At 46.4% G+C, this 17137-nt stretch overlaps 1 protein-coding gene across 1 annotated transcript in view; it reads left to right on the top strand.

The window, feature by feature from the left end:
* The first annotated feature begins 10964 nt into the window (after window positions 1–10964).
* The window catches only part of gys2 (glycogen synthase 2), a 57368-nt gene continuing 51195 nt past the window's right edge, over window positions 10965–17137 (top strand). The window contains exons 1-4 of the mRNA XM_070992596.1: window positions 10965–11103; window positions 12947–13128; window positions 14122–14313; window positions 14442–14627. Coding sequence (XP_070848697.1) covers window positions 10980–11103; window positions 12947–13128; window positions 14122–14313; window positions 14442–14627 — 684 coding nt within the window. The 5' untranslated portion in view covers window positions 10965–10979. The remainder of the gene's footprint in view (window positions 11104–12946; window positions 13129–14121; window positions 14314–14441; window positions 14628–17137) is intronic.

The raw sequence follows: 17137 nt of genomic DNA, 5'->3' as shown, positions 1-17137 counted from the left end.
ACGGAGGAATCGGCAAGGGCTAGAGAAGACCCGCTGGAGGATGATAGGAGGCTTTACCGCGGGCAGAGACAGAGCAGGCGGCAACGTAAGCTTGGACGTCCGCTCCCATCGAAGGCCACCAAAAATGCTGCTGAATTACCGCCAGGGTGCGGTGGACCCCGGGGTGACAAGCAATTTTGGAGGTGTGTCCCCAGGTCAGCACAGCCGATCTCACCGTAGGAGGAACGAAGAGACGACCGGGAGGACATCCGCTCAGCACGGGATGTCCCTGCAGGGCCCTGCACTTCCTTCTCCACCTGCCACCTGACCGCCCCCACCACGCAGGTAGCAGGAAGGATGGTCTCACTGGGGGACTCCTCCTCTTCCACAGAGAACTGTCTCGATAGGGCGTCTGGCTTGATGTTTCTTGAACCCGGGCGGTACGTCAGAGAGAAGTTGAACCGTCCGAGGAACAACGCCCACCGGGCTTGACGGGAGTTGAGATGTTGTGCTGAACGCAGGTAAGCCAGGTTTTTGTGGCCCGCCCAAACGACGAACGGCTGAGCCGCCCCCTCCAACCAGTGATGCCACTCCTGCAGTGCCAGCACCACTGCCAGTAACTCCTGGTTCCCCACGTCATAATTTCATTCAGCTGGGGAAAGGCGGTGTGAGAAAAAGGCACAGGGATGAAGCTTGTTGTCCGCAGGCTGGAACTGGGAGAGTACGGCCCCGACCCCGGAGTCCGAGGCATCAACCTCGACCACAAACTGCCTCTCGGGATCTGGATAGACAAGAATGGGTGCATTACTGAACAGATCTTTTAGTTAACCAAACGCATGATCAGCAGCAGGTGACCAGGTGAAAACATGTTTGTGAGAGGTGAGTTGTGTGAGAGGGGCGGCTATGTGGCTGTATCCCCTAATAAAGTGTCTGTAAAAATTAGCAAATCCCAGAAAGCGCTGAAGTTGTTTTCGGGTGGATGGAATCGGCCAGCCCTTCACCGCCTCCACTTTGGCGGGATCTGCCCAGAGTTGCCCCTTCTCTATCACATAGCCTAAAAAACTGACAGATGGAGCATGAAAATGACATTTCTCAGCCTTCACAAACAACTTGTTCTCAAGCAACCTTTGCAAAACATCACGTACATGGATAATGTGGTCATCGAGAGAGCTCGAGAAAATCAATATGTCATCCAGGTAGACAAAAACCACACGATTTAGTAAGTCTCTGAGTACGTCATTAACCAGACATTGAAAGACAGCAGGGGCGTTGGTAAGTCCAAAAGGCATGACAAGATACTCGTAATGTCCGAAGTGTGTGTTAAAGGCTGTTTTCCACTCGTCCCCCTCCCTAATCCTTACGAGGTGGTATGCGTTCCGGAGGTCCAATGTGGTAAAGATACAAGCGGTGTGCAGCGGGCCGAAAGCAGAGTCAATTAAAGGGAGGGGGTACTTGTTTTTTACTGTAATGTCATTCAGTCTGGAGTAGTCTATACAGGGGCGCGTTTTATCTTTCTTTTCCACGAAGAAAAAACTGGCTCCTACTGGTGAAGATGAGGGCCGAATCAGCCCCGCCGCCACCGACTCGGTTATATATTTATCCATAGCCTCTTTTTCCGGCTTAGAGAGATTATATGACCGTTGAGTGGGGAGGGACGATCCGGGAAGCAGGTCTATGGCGCAGTCATATGGTCTGTGGGGAGGTAGCATACTGGCAGAGGTTTTGCTGAAAACATCTTTTAAATCATGGTAATCAGCTGGAACGTTAGATAAGTCAATTACCTCTGGCTGTGGCAAACTACTGGTGCTCCGGTTCGGCAGGGCTGACTGAAGGCAATGAGCGTGGCAGAACAAACTCCACTTGCAGATGGTGCCCGATGTCCAGTCCACGTGAGGGTTGTGCTGCTTAAGCCAGGGGATGCCCAAAATTACAGAGTTCATGGGTGAGTTAATGACAAACAGCTCCTGGTACTCGTGATGATTGCTCGACAAGATCAATTTTACCGGTTCAGTTCGGTGCGTTACTATTTCCAGGAGTTTGCCGTCAACTGCGACAACCTCCTTAGGCTGGCTGAGTTCATACAAGGGAAGATTATGTACTTTTACAAAGTCTCTGTCAACAAAGTTATCATCAGCTCCCGAGTCCACGAGAACCTCAACCGGGAGAGTGTGATACTGCGTGTGTATGGTACCTTGAATGTGTATTCGGGAAGTGGAGGATGACGAAATACGGCTCACCAGCGACCCCCTTTTCACTGGCAAGCCCGGTCTTTTGGGAGCTCAGAGCAGCGGTTGATGACGTGACCCTCCTGGCCACAGTAGAGACAGCACTTCTCCCTCATGCGGCGCTGGCGTTCTGCGTGTGTCAGTCGGGTGCGACCTAGTTGCATGGGTTCATCAGCTAATAGCAGCGGTGTCCCAGGAGGGTGATGATTGGAGCCGGGCTCAATGGAAGCGTAGTCTCGGGTGTGCGGCTGGGCTGCAGGGGGCTGTCATCTTCGCTGAGCCTCGTGTCTTTCCCTAGCTCTTTCCCTCAACCGATTGTCAAGCTTGGTGGCCAGATCAATTAGATGATTTAAAGAGTTACACTCAGTTCGAATCGCTAACTCATCTTTAATTTCCCCCTTAAGTCCTCTGTGAAAAATGGCCTGAAGCTCAGCATCCCCCCACCCGCTTTCTGCCGCTAAAATACGAAAATTTAAAGCATACTGGGAAACTGACAAATCTCCTTGTTGTAAGTCTAATAAATGACCCACGGCTTGTCTCCCTCTAATGGGGTGATCAAACACGCGTTTCATCTCTTCGGTGAAAGCCTGATAGTTTGTGATCAGTTCGGATTGCTGAGCCGAAATGGCCAGTGACCATGCTGCAGCCTGCCCCATAAGTAAACTCATTACAAACGAAATTTTAGCCTGAGAAGTGGCATAGGTATGTGGCTGCTGAGAAAAACTAATGCACACTGGTGCAGGAATTGTGCGCATGTCCCTAAGTCTCCAGAATACCTGGCCGGAATGGGGATGAATGGCTCTCTGGGCTGCGGGTTGGAGCTGGCGGTCTGGTCGAGGGGCTAGTTGGATGGCTGCTGGAGGGATGAAGCGCCGCCCGAAGGGTTGAGATGCTCCTGCATGGCCGCCAGCTGAGCTCCCATCTGAGTCACACTCGTCGAGAGCTGTTGCAGGTGCTCCATCACCTGGAGCAGAGACGACTCGTGCTGGTGGACCATGGCTGCCTGGCTCGAGAGAGCTTGTTTTAGTGATTCTGACTCTGCGGGGTTCATGTTGGCCAGACTATTCTGTTGTGTACGAGAAAACAAGGCCAGAATCCCAAATGGCAGAGTCACAATGCAGAATTTTATTTGGAAACAAAGTACAACTAAAAATCTCCGGGAACGGGAAAAATCCAAAGTACAACACAAAACTTAAAGAGCTCCAAAAGGGAGTGACTAGACTTACTTATGCTAGAAACGAAAACTCGCCCTACACAAAACTGGCGGAAAAACCCTCACAAACAGTATTGAACTAAAAGTAGTCATCCATCCATCCATCCATTATCTATACCGCCTATCCCTTTCGGGGTTGCGGGGGGCTAGAGCCTATCCCAGCTACAATGGGCGAGAGGCGGGGTACACCCTGAACCGGTCGCCAGCCGATTGCAGGGCCACATGCAAGGACAAACAAACATTCACACTCACACTCACACCTACAGACAATTTAGAGTCATCAATTAACCTAATGAGCATGTTTTTGGTCTGTGGGAGGAAGCCGGAGTACCCGGAGAGAACCCACGCATGCACGGGAAGAACATGCAAACTTCACACAGAAAGGCCCCGCCTGACCCGTGGATCGAACCGGCAACCTCCTTGCTGTGAGGCACGCGCACTACCTGCTGCGCCACCGTGCAGCCCTAAAAGTAGTCAAATAAACCAAAAAACTCCAAAAGGGAGAAACAAGTCTTATGAATGCTTGTAACGAAAAACTCACGCTCTGCAAAACTAGCGGAGGAAAACACACAGTAATCAATGCACGTAGATAAATAGCAATAGGCAAGAGATGGGCACGAGAGCAAGAGACACAAGGGAATCATGGCTGGACTAGAGAATAGTCTGGCACAGAACCGAGAGTGCTTGGAGCATATGAAAGCCGGCTGATTGCCGATGCGCTGCAGGTGCGACTCGTGTGCCTCGCCCCCGTGCTGGCGGCTCCGCCTCTCCACACCGAAATCAGCTGTGGAATGGAAAAAGAACAGATATTAATAACCAGACATAACGAAAACCCCAAGACCATGACAGTATGTGCAATATTGCAGTAGTGCAGATAATAAGTAAAATACTGGGGTTTGTGAGGTTGGTGGATTAATTGTTTAAATTGCTTATTGTACAGTGTGATGGCTCATGGCAGGAATGATTTCCTGAAGCAGTCCTTGTGAGAGCGGAGCTGGAGCAGTCTATTGGAGAAGGAGCCCCACTGTCTGTCCACGAGGTGGTGAAGAGGATGTTCAGGGTTATCTATGATGGATAACAGTCTGTCTAGAGTCCTCTTGTCCACCACCTCCTCGAAAGTGTCTAGTTTGCAGCCAATAACGGAGCCAACCTTCCTGATCGGTTTGTTCAGTCTGTTGGTGTCACCGGCTCCGATGCTGCTCCCCCAGCACACTGCAGCAAAGAGTGCACTGGCAACAACAGACTGGTAGAAGATCTCCAAGACCATTCAACAAAATCTTCCACCACTGCTCTTTATTTCTCCTGTCGTCCATCCTTTATACACCCCACCTCCGCTGAGTCCTCTGAAAACTTCTGTAGGTGGCACAATAAAGACTTGTACTGAAAGTCTGAGGTGTACAAGGTGAAGAGAAAAAAGACAGAACAGTCCCCTGTGGTGCTCCTGTACTGCTTTCCACGGTCTCAGACCGAACATTGCCCTGTTGGACAAACTGCGGTCTGTCTGCCAGGTAGTCGATAATCCAGGAGATAGTGGGCGCTTCGACTCCCATCACTCTCAGCTTCTAACCCAGAAGCAGCGGGTGGATGGTATTAAATGCACTGGAGAATTCAAAGAAAGTGATCCTCACCGTGCTGCCGCTACAGTCCAGGTGGGAGTGAGCGCACTGCAGTAGGTGTATGATGGTGTTGTCCACACCCAGATGGGGTTGGTAGGCGAAATGTAGAGGCTCCAGTGATGATTTGACTTGCGGTCAGAGGTGGGCCAGGACCAGCCTCTCCAGCACCTTCATCATGAGAGATATGTTAGCCCCGATTCTTTTGTTGGAAGCCCAAGAACAGTCCGGAGCAATCTTCAGTTCGCAGCCAAAGAATTTATTGAGGTTACATGTTTAGTCATGCAGCGTTGGTCTCAGAATGACAGAGCTTGCAGGATCTCCACCAGAATGAGCAGTTTTCAGACAAAAGTTCACATTTATCTTGTTGGGTTTGACCAAACACCTCCTTGAACCGCCACCTTATCGTGGTGGAGGAGTTTGAGCACCCGAATTATCCTAGAGGCTATGTTGTCTGGGGCTTAATGCCCCTGGTAGGGTCTCCCAAGGCAAACAGGTTTGAGGTGACGGGTCAGACTAAGAGCGGTTCAAAAGCCCCTTATGAAAGAAAATAAATCAAGGAAGCGTACGTCGCCCGGATTGGCATCACCGGGGCCCCACCCTGGAGCCAGGCCTGGGGTTTGGGCTGGCAGGCGAGCACCTGGTGGCCAGGTCTTTGCCCACGGGACCCAGCCGGGCACAGCCCGAGGGAGCAACGTGGGCCCACCTTCCCGTAGGCTCACCACCCGCAGGAAGGATCAGAAGGGGCCGGTGCTATGTGATATGGATGGCAGTCGTGGGCGGGGGCCCCGACGACCCAAACCCTGGACAACGACTCTGGCTATGGGGACAGGGAATGTCACCTTGCTGGGGGGGGGGAAGAGCCTGAGCTAGTGCGGGAGGTTGAGCGGTACCGGCTAGAGATAGTTGGGCTCACCTCCACGCACAGTCTGGACTCTGGAACCCAACTCCTTGAGAGAGGCTGGACTCTCTTCTGCTCTGGAGTTGCCCGCGGTGAGAGGCGGTGAGCTGGTGTGGGCTTGCTTATAGCCCCCCAGCTCAGCCGCCATGTGTTGGAGTTCTCCACGCTGAGCGAGAGGGTCGTTTCCCTGCGCCTTCGGGTCGGGGATAGGCCTATGGGCCGAACAGCAGTGCAGAGTACCTGGCCTTCTTGGAGTCCCTAGGAGGGGTACTGGAAAGTGCTCCAACCGGGGACTCCATTGTTCTGCTGGGGGACTTCAATGCTCACGTGGGTAGCGACAGTGATACTTGGAGGGGTGTGATTGGGAGGAACGGCCTCCCCAATCTTAACCCGAGCGGTGTTCTGTTATTGGATTTCTGTGCTGGTCGCAGTTTGCCCATAATGAACACTGTAGTCGTATCATCTGACCTTCGGAGGTATGTCTTGGACATTCGAGCAAAGAGAGGAGCTGAGCTGTCAACTGATCTCCACCTGGTGGTGAATTGGATTCGCTGGCAGGGGAGGAAGTGGGACAGACTTGGCAGACCCAAACGTACCGTGAGGTTCTGTTGGGAACGTCTGGCAGAACCCGCTGTCAGGGAGGTTTTCAACTCCAGGAGAGCTTCGACCAGATTCGGAGGGAGGTTGGAGACATTGAGTCCGAATGGACCATGTTCTCCACTTCCATTGTTGATGCAGCCATCCGTAGCTGTGGCCGTAAAGTCGGCGGTTGGTTGGCTCATGGGACTCCTGAGGCAGCTGATGGGTACCGGCAGGCCAAGCATGCAGCAGCTCGGGTGGTTGTAGAAGCAAAAACTCGGGTCTGGGAGGAGTTTGGGGAGGCTATGAAGGAGGACTACTGGTCGGCCTCAAGAAAATTCTGGCAAACTGTTCAGCGCCTCAGGAAGGGGAAACAGCTTTCTGTCAACACTGTTTACAGTGGAGATGGGGAGCTGTTGACCTCAACTGGGGATATTGTCGGGTGGTGGAAGGAATATTTCAAGGATCTCCTCAATCCCACTGTCATGTCTTCTGTAGAGGAAGCAGAGACTGGGGACTTGGAGGTCAATTTATGCAAGCTCTTCAGTGGAGGGGGTTCGGTCCGGGAGCCGGCAAATTTTGTCTCTTTTTTGGCTTTTCGCGGGTGATGTTGTCTTGTTGGCTCCCTCGAGCCAGGACCTTCAGCATGCACTGGGACGGTTCGCAGCTGAGTGTGAAGCAGCTGGGATGAGAGTCATCACCTCCAAGTCCGAGGCCATGGTTCTTGACTGGAAAATGGTGGCTTGCTCTCTTCAGGTTGGAGGAGAGTTCCTGCCTCAAGTGGAGAAGTTTAAGTATCTTGGGATCTTGTTCACGAGTGAGGGAAGGATGGAGCGTGAGATTGACAGGCGGATCGGTGCAGCGGCTACAGTAATACCGGTCTGTCGTAGTGAAGACGGAGCTGAGCCGAAAGGTGAAGCTCTCGATTTACCGGTCAATCTACGTTCCTACCCTCACCTATGGTCATGAACTTCGGGTCATGACCGAAAGAACGATGTCCCGGATACAAGCGGCTGAAATGAGTTTCCTCCGCAGGGTGGCAGGGTGCTCCCTTAGAGATAGGGTGAGGAGCTCTGTCACCCGGGAGGAGCTCAGAGTGGAGTCGCTGCTCCTCCGCAGGAGTCAGCTGAGGTGGCTCGGGCATCTTTATGGGATGCCCCCTGGACGCCTCCCTAGGGAGGTGTTCCAGGCATGTCCCACCGGGAGGAGGCCCCGGGGAAGACCCAGGACACGCTGGAGTGACTATGTCACTCGGCTGGCCTGGGAATGCCTCGGGATCCCCCCGGAAGAGCAGGGGGAAGTGTTCGGGGAGAGGGATGTCTGGGTGTCCCTGCTCAGACTGCTCCCCCGGTAACCTGGCCCCGGATGAAGCGGGAGAAAATAAATGGATGGATGGATGGATGGATGGATGGATGGATGGTTTGACCAAACCCCGAACAATAAACAGACATACATTACATTCTGTAATGTTGAAGGACTGAGGACTGAGGATGTTGAAGGACTGAGGTCCTTCAACATCTGCCGGACTATGCTCAGGATTTTCTATGAGTCTGTTGGTGGCTAGTGCTATTCTCTATGCTGTTGTGTGCTGGGGCAGCAGGCTGAGGGTTAGGGTTAGGGTGGCACTGTATGAATCCTTTGCATTAGCATACAGTAGGTCCAGTGTGGCATTGTCTCTGGTGGGACAGTTGATAAACTAGTTGAAAGTTGGCAGAGATTTGTGTAAAGTATTACGGTTTAAGTCTCCAGCAATGACTACAAACGCATTTGTTCTAGCATTGTTCCAGCTGCATCACTGTGTGGTACGGCGGCTGCTCTGTATCCTGCCGGAAGACCCTTGAGTCCTGACCAGTGTGATGAGCTCTTATTTGCTAAGGATCTCATGTTCCCCGTGATGACCTCCGGAACGGATGATCTGTATCTGTGTGCCTTTGCCCTGTGTTTGGCTCCAGCTCTGCAGCCTGATGTCGCCTCTTCAGCTCGTCCGGGACTACAATTCTCTCTCCGGGCAGCAGCGTGGGTTTACACAACGGGATCAGCTGCTCACATGTGTAAATAATGCCCCCACTCCCGTCTGTATGGCCCCGTTACAAAAAGTGTAAAAAGTAACAGAAAGGCCACCAAAAAAGTTGTAAAACTGGGCACGAACATCGCAACACAGTTACCAAAAATGCAGTTAAGAAATAGACTACACAGGCTGCCACCTAACACATCACCTTCTTGCTAAGTTGTCAGTGATCACAGTCCCAGCAGACCTCTGCAGATACCACCACAGAGTCATAAAATGTTTTAACAGTGTCCTACAACACTGGTGAAAGTTACAAATGACCTTCTAATTGCCTCAGACAAAGGACTTGACTCTGTACTTGTCTTGTTAGAGCTTAGGGCTACATTCAACACCACTGACTAACACATCCTGTTACAGACACTGGAACACTTAATTGCCAATAAAGGAACTGTAGTAATCTGTTTAAGTCCTACTCATTAGATTGATTCCAGTTTGTACATGTTAATGATGATTCCTCCATGCACATCAAAGTTATTCACAGAGTTCTACAGTGTTCTTTGCTTGGACTGATACTATAGACCCATGATATCTTAAAGAGCCCATAGTAAATTATTACCCTACTAAAACACTGCATTCCCAGACTGCAGGCTTTGCTTGTGGTTCCTAAAGTCTCCAAAAGCAGAGTGGGAGTCAAAGCCTTCAGCTATCCATCTCCTCTTGTGTTTAAACATCTTCCAGTCCTTGTGTCCTTGTGCTTTCTTGTCTTGCTGTCTCCCAGAGATTGTTGCTGAACAATGATTGTGGATCATGGTTGTGCGTACCGCCATGGTCCTGCTTGATGCTGACTGCAACTCTTATTATTATTATTATTAATAGTCATATTCGTGTTATTATTGTAATATGCAGTATCTATCTATCTATCTATCTATCTATCTATCTATCTATCTATCTATCTATCTATCTATCTATCTATCTATCTATCTATCTATCATTATTATTATTACTATTATTATTATTTCAGTCATCCCAGCCCTCCAAACTGGTCAACACCCTCAACACTAAGATGACCAAGAGGCTCATCGTGGACTACAGGAAAACCAAAAGCTGCAGTCACACCCCCATTCACATCGAGGCTCAACAGCGCCTCTACTTCCTGGGGAGACTAAAGAAAGTTAACCTGACTCCCCAAATCCTAGTTGACTTCTTCCACTGCACCATTTAGAGCATCCTGACCAACTGCATCTCAGTGAGCTGTACAGCCTCCAAGTCGAAGGCCCTGCAATGGGTGGTGAAAGCCCAGTACATGACCAGTGCCCACCAACTGCCATCGAGGACCTCCAGCGCAAGCGGTCTAAGAAGGGCACACAGCATCAGCCGTGACAGCTCCCACTCCAACCATGGGCTGTTTGCCCCCCTCCCATCTGGGTAGGAGGTTCAGGAGCCTCTGTTCCCACACCAGCAGGCACAGGAACAGCATCTTCCCCAGAGCTCTTACTCTGCTGAACTCAGTCTTCCAGGCTCTCTGTCTCTTGTCTATCTACTGTGAGATAGACCATAAAATGAAATAAATCTTTTAGGCTCACACCGGCTCAAATAAGTCAAACATACAACAAACAAAAAATGTAATGAAGGCAAAAATAGTAATTTTCTAAAAAGCACAAAAACAAAGTGGCCAACAGCACAGTAATAATGCTTAAATTCATGACTGGGTAGTGACATCCTTTGAAAATATCTATCACTGCTGGTGCTTCCCATTTCATAATCATTGTCAACATTTTCTCAGGAGGATGTTGTTTCTCTTTCTCTTTCTATTATGCCCCTTTCTATATACTGTGTTAATTGCATGCTCTTGTTGTCTTTTTGAATATTCTATTCACGTATTGATGCTGCTGGGAAATTTGGAATTTCCCCTCGAGGGACGAATAAAGGAATATTGAATTGAATTAAATTGAATTAATCACTTTCAGTTCATTACAAACAAGTCCACCAAACCTTTCACCCAGATGTGTGTGTGTGACAACGTATCACCAGCATTGTGGAGACATAAATCTGTTTACACAGTCACAGGTAAGTATTAGGCAAGTAGTCATTACGGTGAGGTTAAGTCTCCAGGATATTAATGTAAGTCTATGTCATGTCCCCAAAAGTGATGAAAAACTCTGTGTGTGTGTGTATGTGTGTGTGTGTGTGTGTGTGTGTGTGTGTGTGTGTGTGTGTGTGTGTGTGTGTGTGTGTACAGAAAGCAAACATTACCTCCTGCTCACTGGAGGTCAGTCTCAGTAGGCGGGGTGGAAGCTCTTTGTCCCCATCAGTCCCTTTTATCTTGTCCTGTCATTTCCTGGAGGACTGTACCCTGCTGAGCCCAGGACCTCCACCTGTGGGCCTGTTTGAAGGATTCTTCTTCAGACTGCCACAGTTCTAGATTCCAGGTGGTGTCTGTTGGACCTCCAGACGTTTTAAGATGCCATTGTCACGTTCCCTGTCTATGACATCTCTGAGTGGGCTACTACCGGCCTGGGAGGAGGAAAAGCTGCCTGTGGAGGACTTGCTGCTCTTTGAGGTGGCTTGGGAGGTCACCAATAAAGGTAAGATCTTCATTATAAGTGTGATGATGTTTGAACTGATGTATCCATGTAGTAAGCATGAGTTCAACTACAGTGGACCTTTCAAATTATTGCAAAATTATATAATTGAAAATATTTTATTTGCATAAATTGCATTTATTACATTTAATGAAGAGACAGATCATTTCAAGTATTTGACAATAGTCTTCATTTAAGATCAAAATCAGTCATACTGAAGTGAAAACGTGATTTGCCTTTGGCAGGAAAGTGCTTGACTTGACTCTCTAATTTGATTAAATAAGAACAATAAAAATAATTCAGGAAAGAACATTTTATTAAAAACAATCAGTGATATAAATCCACTAATGCACCTTAAAAATCTGACTGGTTGGCAGTATTGGTATTATTTGTGTAAAACTGTGCCTCTTTGCCCCTTAAAGAGCAAATACTGAAATCCGTCTGAAGAGCTAAACATTAAACTGCAGATAAGCGGTGAAACTGGAACACTTGCTTTGGCTGTTTGAGCCTCCTGAAAAGGAAAAGGAAATCAAAGTTATCTGACAGTGAACAAACTGGATGAATAATTTCTGGACAAGAGTTTTCAGTGTGTCACCTTTTACAACAGGAATAACTGCACATTATTTGTCTATATTGTTGACACAATTACTGCTGACCGACAATGGTCACGAATACCTCATTTGATTTAAGGGGCCTGCTTTTTTTTACTTCCATGCTTCATGCATTTTTGGTAGTGTATAGGTATATACACACACACACACACACACACACACACACACACACACACACACACACACACACACACACACACACATATACATATATACACATATATACATGTATACATCCATGTTTTGTCTTGAGATGTTTGTCAGTTCAGTGGCTTCCATTTCAGCCTCTCAGATTTTTACATTACAAAGGAATAATTAGTTGTGTTAATGTAGCACAGTAATTTGTCTCTCTTCCCCACTAACTTTAATGTTGACTTGACAGCAATGCTTACACCTGTGAATTCTGCATGTCCAATACTACATGTGCAATCACTTCTACAGAAATCAGAAAGCTTAATACAAGTCAACAAGTTTCTATGCAATACATGGTCATGTTGTCAAAGAGTTCAGAGGTTATCAGTCATTCTGCTGTTTTCTCTGCCTCAGCTCTAATGCCTGCTCTGTGATACTGTCTAGACGTCATTATGGGCTCAGTGACTGTTGATAGTCTGTCAGAAATATTTGCCTTTTTGTTGCCAAGAGGGAGACTTGGAAAAACATTTCCACGTGTTTTTATTTATGCCTCGAACTGGATCAGGGAATGTGACAAGTAAATCATTCAATTTTAGGGTAAAGACTGGGGTTAAGGTTAGGGTAAGGTTAGGTTTAGGTTAGGCAAGTAGTGATTATGATTAGGGTAAGTCTCCAGGAAATTAATGTAAGTCTATGCAATGTCCCCACAAGTGATGACAACATAACATTTATGTGTGTGTGTGTGTGTGTGTGTGTGTGTGTGTGTGTGTGTGTGTGTGTGTGTGTGTGTGTGTGTGTGTGTGTGTGTGTGTGTGTGTGTGTGTTTAAAGTTTAGCTTGTCATCTGACCTTTCACCTTTATTAGATAGATAGATAGATAGATAGATAGATAGATAGATAGATAGATAGATAGATAGATAGATAGATAGATAGATAGATAGATAGATAGATAGATAGATAGATAGATAGATAGATAGATACTTTATTCATCCCCAAGGGAAATTCACAGAAATCCATGATACAACATCTTTATAGATGATAATAAAATTTAAACAAAGGTAATTTCAGAGGTGTTTTTTCCTTTCACTGTGTGTGAACCTGCAGTTGGAGGAATCTACACAGTGATTCAGACCAAAGCCAAGATCACAGTGGATGAATGGGGGGAGAACTATTACATGATGGGACCCTACTTTGAACACAACTTCAAGACCCAGGTGGAGGGCTGCGAGCCACCAAACCCTGCCATCAGGAAGGCCATGGACACACTCATACACAATGGCTGCCAGGTGGGAGAGTGTCTGTGTCTTTCATTCTGCCATCCCGAGAGTACTGTGTACTGGGCATTTTGCTGTGAATATTTACCACTTTCATTGAGGTGCAGTCTGATGCAGTGTTGCTCCAGCTGCGTATCTCTGGCCACTAGACGGCAGTCATATACCAGAGACCCTGATGATCTAGGAGAACAGTATTCTAACATGCCACCTGACCAACATTCTGTAGACCATTTTTATGTGCTATGGGCAGCTGATTGTTCTGCTAAAATGAAAATAACTTGAATTACCACTTGAGTCATAACAATGGCATTAAAAAACTGGTTTACTGAAGGGATTTTACTCATGTATTGTGCTTCAGTACAACCTTGAGGTTCTTCAGACTATTTTGACTTTAGAAACCTTTTTTTTCACTCACTACACTCACCATGGTTCATGGTCCATGGTTTGTATACAGGATTAGGCATATGTCAAAACAAATTTTTCGAGGGAACATAAATAATCAACCCTGCCTGACCACATGAAGATACCCTGAGGGTGAAATCTCCTTAAAATCATGAAGTTCTCAAAGGTACACACATATGTCAGACTCAGCAAGGGACTGTGTGTACGATTACGCACAATAGATTTCAAATGTTGAGAAAATAAGATGTTTTACATCATGGAACATGGAATAAGAAATGTCGAAGAAACAGTTACTTTATGTGATAATGTTCTTTTACTTCAGCAGATTTTTAAGTGTAGAATATAGAGTTTTACCAAAGAACTATCATACTGTATAGGCAATTCTTCCTCTACTTAAGTAAAGATGCTGACAAACTTAATTTTTTTCCTCCACTTGAACTGGCCAGAAAAGTGAATGCATGTCACCAGCTGTGTATGAGCAAGACACCATATACACTCTGATCACAGTATATTTTCAGTGTATCCAGGCACTGAAATTTGATTTTGAAACCCTTATAAAACACATCTTTTATTGGGCTTCCTTTGCTGCTAATTATGCTGCAGGTTCATTTTGGCCGCTGGCTGATCGAGGGCAGCCCCTATGTGATCCTGTTTGACATTGGCTCTGCAGCCTGGAATCTAGACCGCTGGAAGGGGGACCTGTGGCAGACCTGCAACATTGGCCTGCCCTACCATGACAGAGAGGCCAATGACTCACTCATCCTGGGCTCCCTGATTGCCTGGTTCTTCAAAGAGGTCAGCTGGTGTTCAGCCTGCTGTTCAGCACACTTTTCATCAGTCTCTAAATTTCAATATCACAGGTTAAGTTACAATCTGATCTCATATAAGCACTGCTATTTTTCAACTTTAGCTCTTTTTTCCAGTTAACAGATGAGCTGGGAGACAAACAGAATGTCATTGGTCATTTTCATGAGTGGCAGGCTGGCCAAGGGCTTATTCTCTCTCGCTTCCGCAAGATTCCCATGGCAACACTCTTCACTACACATGCCACCCTGTTGGGACGATACCTCTGCGCTGGGAATGCTGACTTTTACAACAACCTGGACAAGGTGAGAGGTCAGGAGTGTTGGCCATGCAGTACATAGACACATGCAAATATTGAAGAAAACTAGACTGAAATTAAATGGGGATACAAAGTAGGTATTATTTTCTTATCTGGAGGCCAAATGTTGTAAAGGGATAACATATTGAGTCAAATTCTGTCTTTTCAGTAGGCATTGTGCTTACATATTGCGTAATCCTAAATGCTTCCTGTTTAGTTGAATTACCACAAACTAACTGATGAGCATCAACAGGTGAAACATTTCCAGCACATGAGTAAATTTCTGGGTTTGGACAAACAATGAAACTGTCATATGTGCGTATTCAATTCAATTCAGTTTTATTTGTATAGCGCCAAATCACAACAAAAGTTGTCTCAGGACACTTTCCATATAGGGCTGGTACAGGCCGAGCTCTTATATCTACAGAGACCCAACAATTCCCTCATGAGCAATGACTTGGCGAAAAACTTTCTTTTAACACGCAGAAACCTCAGGTAGAACCAGGCTCTGGGTGGGCGGCCATCTGCCTTGACTGGTAGGGTGAGAGAGTGAGAGTGAGACAGACAGAAAGAGACAGACAGAAATGCAGTCAGAGAGAGGGAGAGAGACAGACAGAGAGAGACAGACAGATATGCAATCACAGTAACAATGATGGTGGATATAATAACAGTAGTAGCAGTTGTAGTGGATGCCAGGCAGGGCCATGGCAGGAGACACAGCTGTAATCCACAATCCAGATTCAGCCACTGTCCATGGGAACCTGTGAGACGACAAAGCACAGAGACTCCAGGGAAGGAGCTAAGTTAGTAACATGCCGTGGTAGGACATGAAAACGTGCAGATGGAGAGGGAGAGAAGGACAGGGGAACTTGGTGTATCTTTGGGGGTCCCCCGACAGTCTATGTTGCTATAGCAGCATAACTAGGGGCTGGTCCAGGACAAGCCTAAGCTAGCCTGTGTTTCTGAGGACATTTTTTCAATTTGGAGTTTGTGTTTTAAGTTTTCAAGATGATATATATATATATATATATATATATATATATATATATATATAGAGAGAGAGAGAGAGAGAGAGAGAGAGAGAGAGAGAGAGAGAGAGAGAGAGAGAGAGAGAGAGAGAGAGAGAGAGAGAGATCATTGAGATTAAAATCTCTTTTCCAAGAGTGACCTGGCCAAGAAGACAGCCCAACAACATTATCACAAAAAACACAAATACAATATAACAATATGAACAGACATAAAACAACTGTTAAACACAAGGGTACAGGTCAATAATGATAATCAAATAATAATAGTAACAGCAATGAGAGGGGGTAAATAAAATAGAAGCAGAAGAGTTCAAAAACAGTTACATTGCTCAAGGGAGTTTTCCTCTCAATCCCTCATTATGGCCTTGAATTCCCTCAGAGAGATCAGGTCTGATTATTTCAGATCAGTCTGCAGGTTATTCCAAGAGGAGGGAACAGCATATTTAAAAGCTTTTTTCCCCAAGTTCTGTTCTAACTCTTGGAACCACCATGATAAAACAATCATTTTAAAAATCACGGACAAGGAAAACATTAGATGGAGTGGAAGTAGCATCTATGATCCAAACTTCTTGTGTAAAACAATGATAGATTAAGTAAATTGAAGTAATAGTTTGATTACAATCTGGCCTGCTGGGCCAAGGAGCAGATGTCAAGGAGCTTCTTAACCAGGGAAGCATGGACAGAATAGTGACATACTGATGCCTTCAGTCCAGTTACAATAGTTAAAGCAGTAGGTTTCATAGTTCCAAGAGGTTAGAACTCGTCTAACTCTACCAAATCCCCACATGATTAATTTACTATATATAAATAAAACCAAAACAGTTTTCTTATATATACACAAACATGTATGCATACACACAGATTTGTACTTTTATACTTGTTAGGACACTCACTGACATGATGCATTCCCTTGCCCCTTAACCATCAAAAATAAATCATCATCACGCACATACACATATCTGTTCCGTCAAATTCATTTTCACATTCAAAGGTTCAAGCCAAAAAGCGCAGCCTTTTACAGCCACTTAGAGCATCATTAGTGATGTTGAGTTGTGTGTGGTGGGGTCAGTGTAATTTTTGTAATTGGCTCTATGCTGCTCACATCTTAAAGGTCAGCATGGAGCTAAAGGCCACTCACTGGCTGACTGGATCATTGTTAGACAAGTTGTTTGTAACCATCAGACAGCCAGGAGGAACTTCATCTGTTCTATCAATGGAATCATATCAATATGCATTTTAAGGTTTGTTGATTGTGACACACTATGCAGCCAGGATAGAGAAAACATGAGCTGTTTTCAGTCCTAGAAATGAACATGATCAATAATTAAAAAAAAAAAAAGGCAAGCTAATGGAACTTTCCATATTACATACTAAGCAGGTTTTGACTAAGTAGTATGTTCACAATAGAAAAGTGACAAATGACGTATAGAATCAGTGGCACTCTAAATCCAAATAATACTTTTTGAGTGTGCTGTTTCATTAAACTTAA

Source organism: Chaetodon trifascialis, chromosome 22 (assembly GCF_039877785.1).
Source record: "Chaetodon trifascialis isolate fChaTrf1 chromosome 22, fChaTrf1.hap1, whole genome shotgun sequence".
In the NCBI taxonomy this organism is placed as follows: Eukaryota; Metazoa; Chordata; class Actinopteri; order Chaetodontiformes; family Chaetodontidae; genus Chaetodon; species Chaetodon trifascialis.
This window is presented reverse-complemented; position numbering and strand designations above follow the sequence as displayed.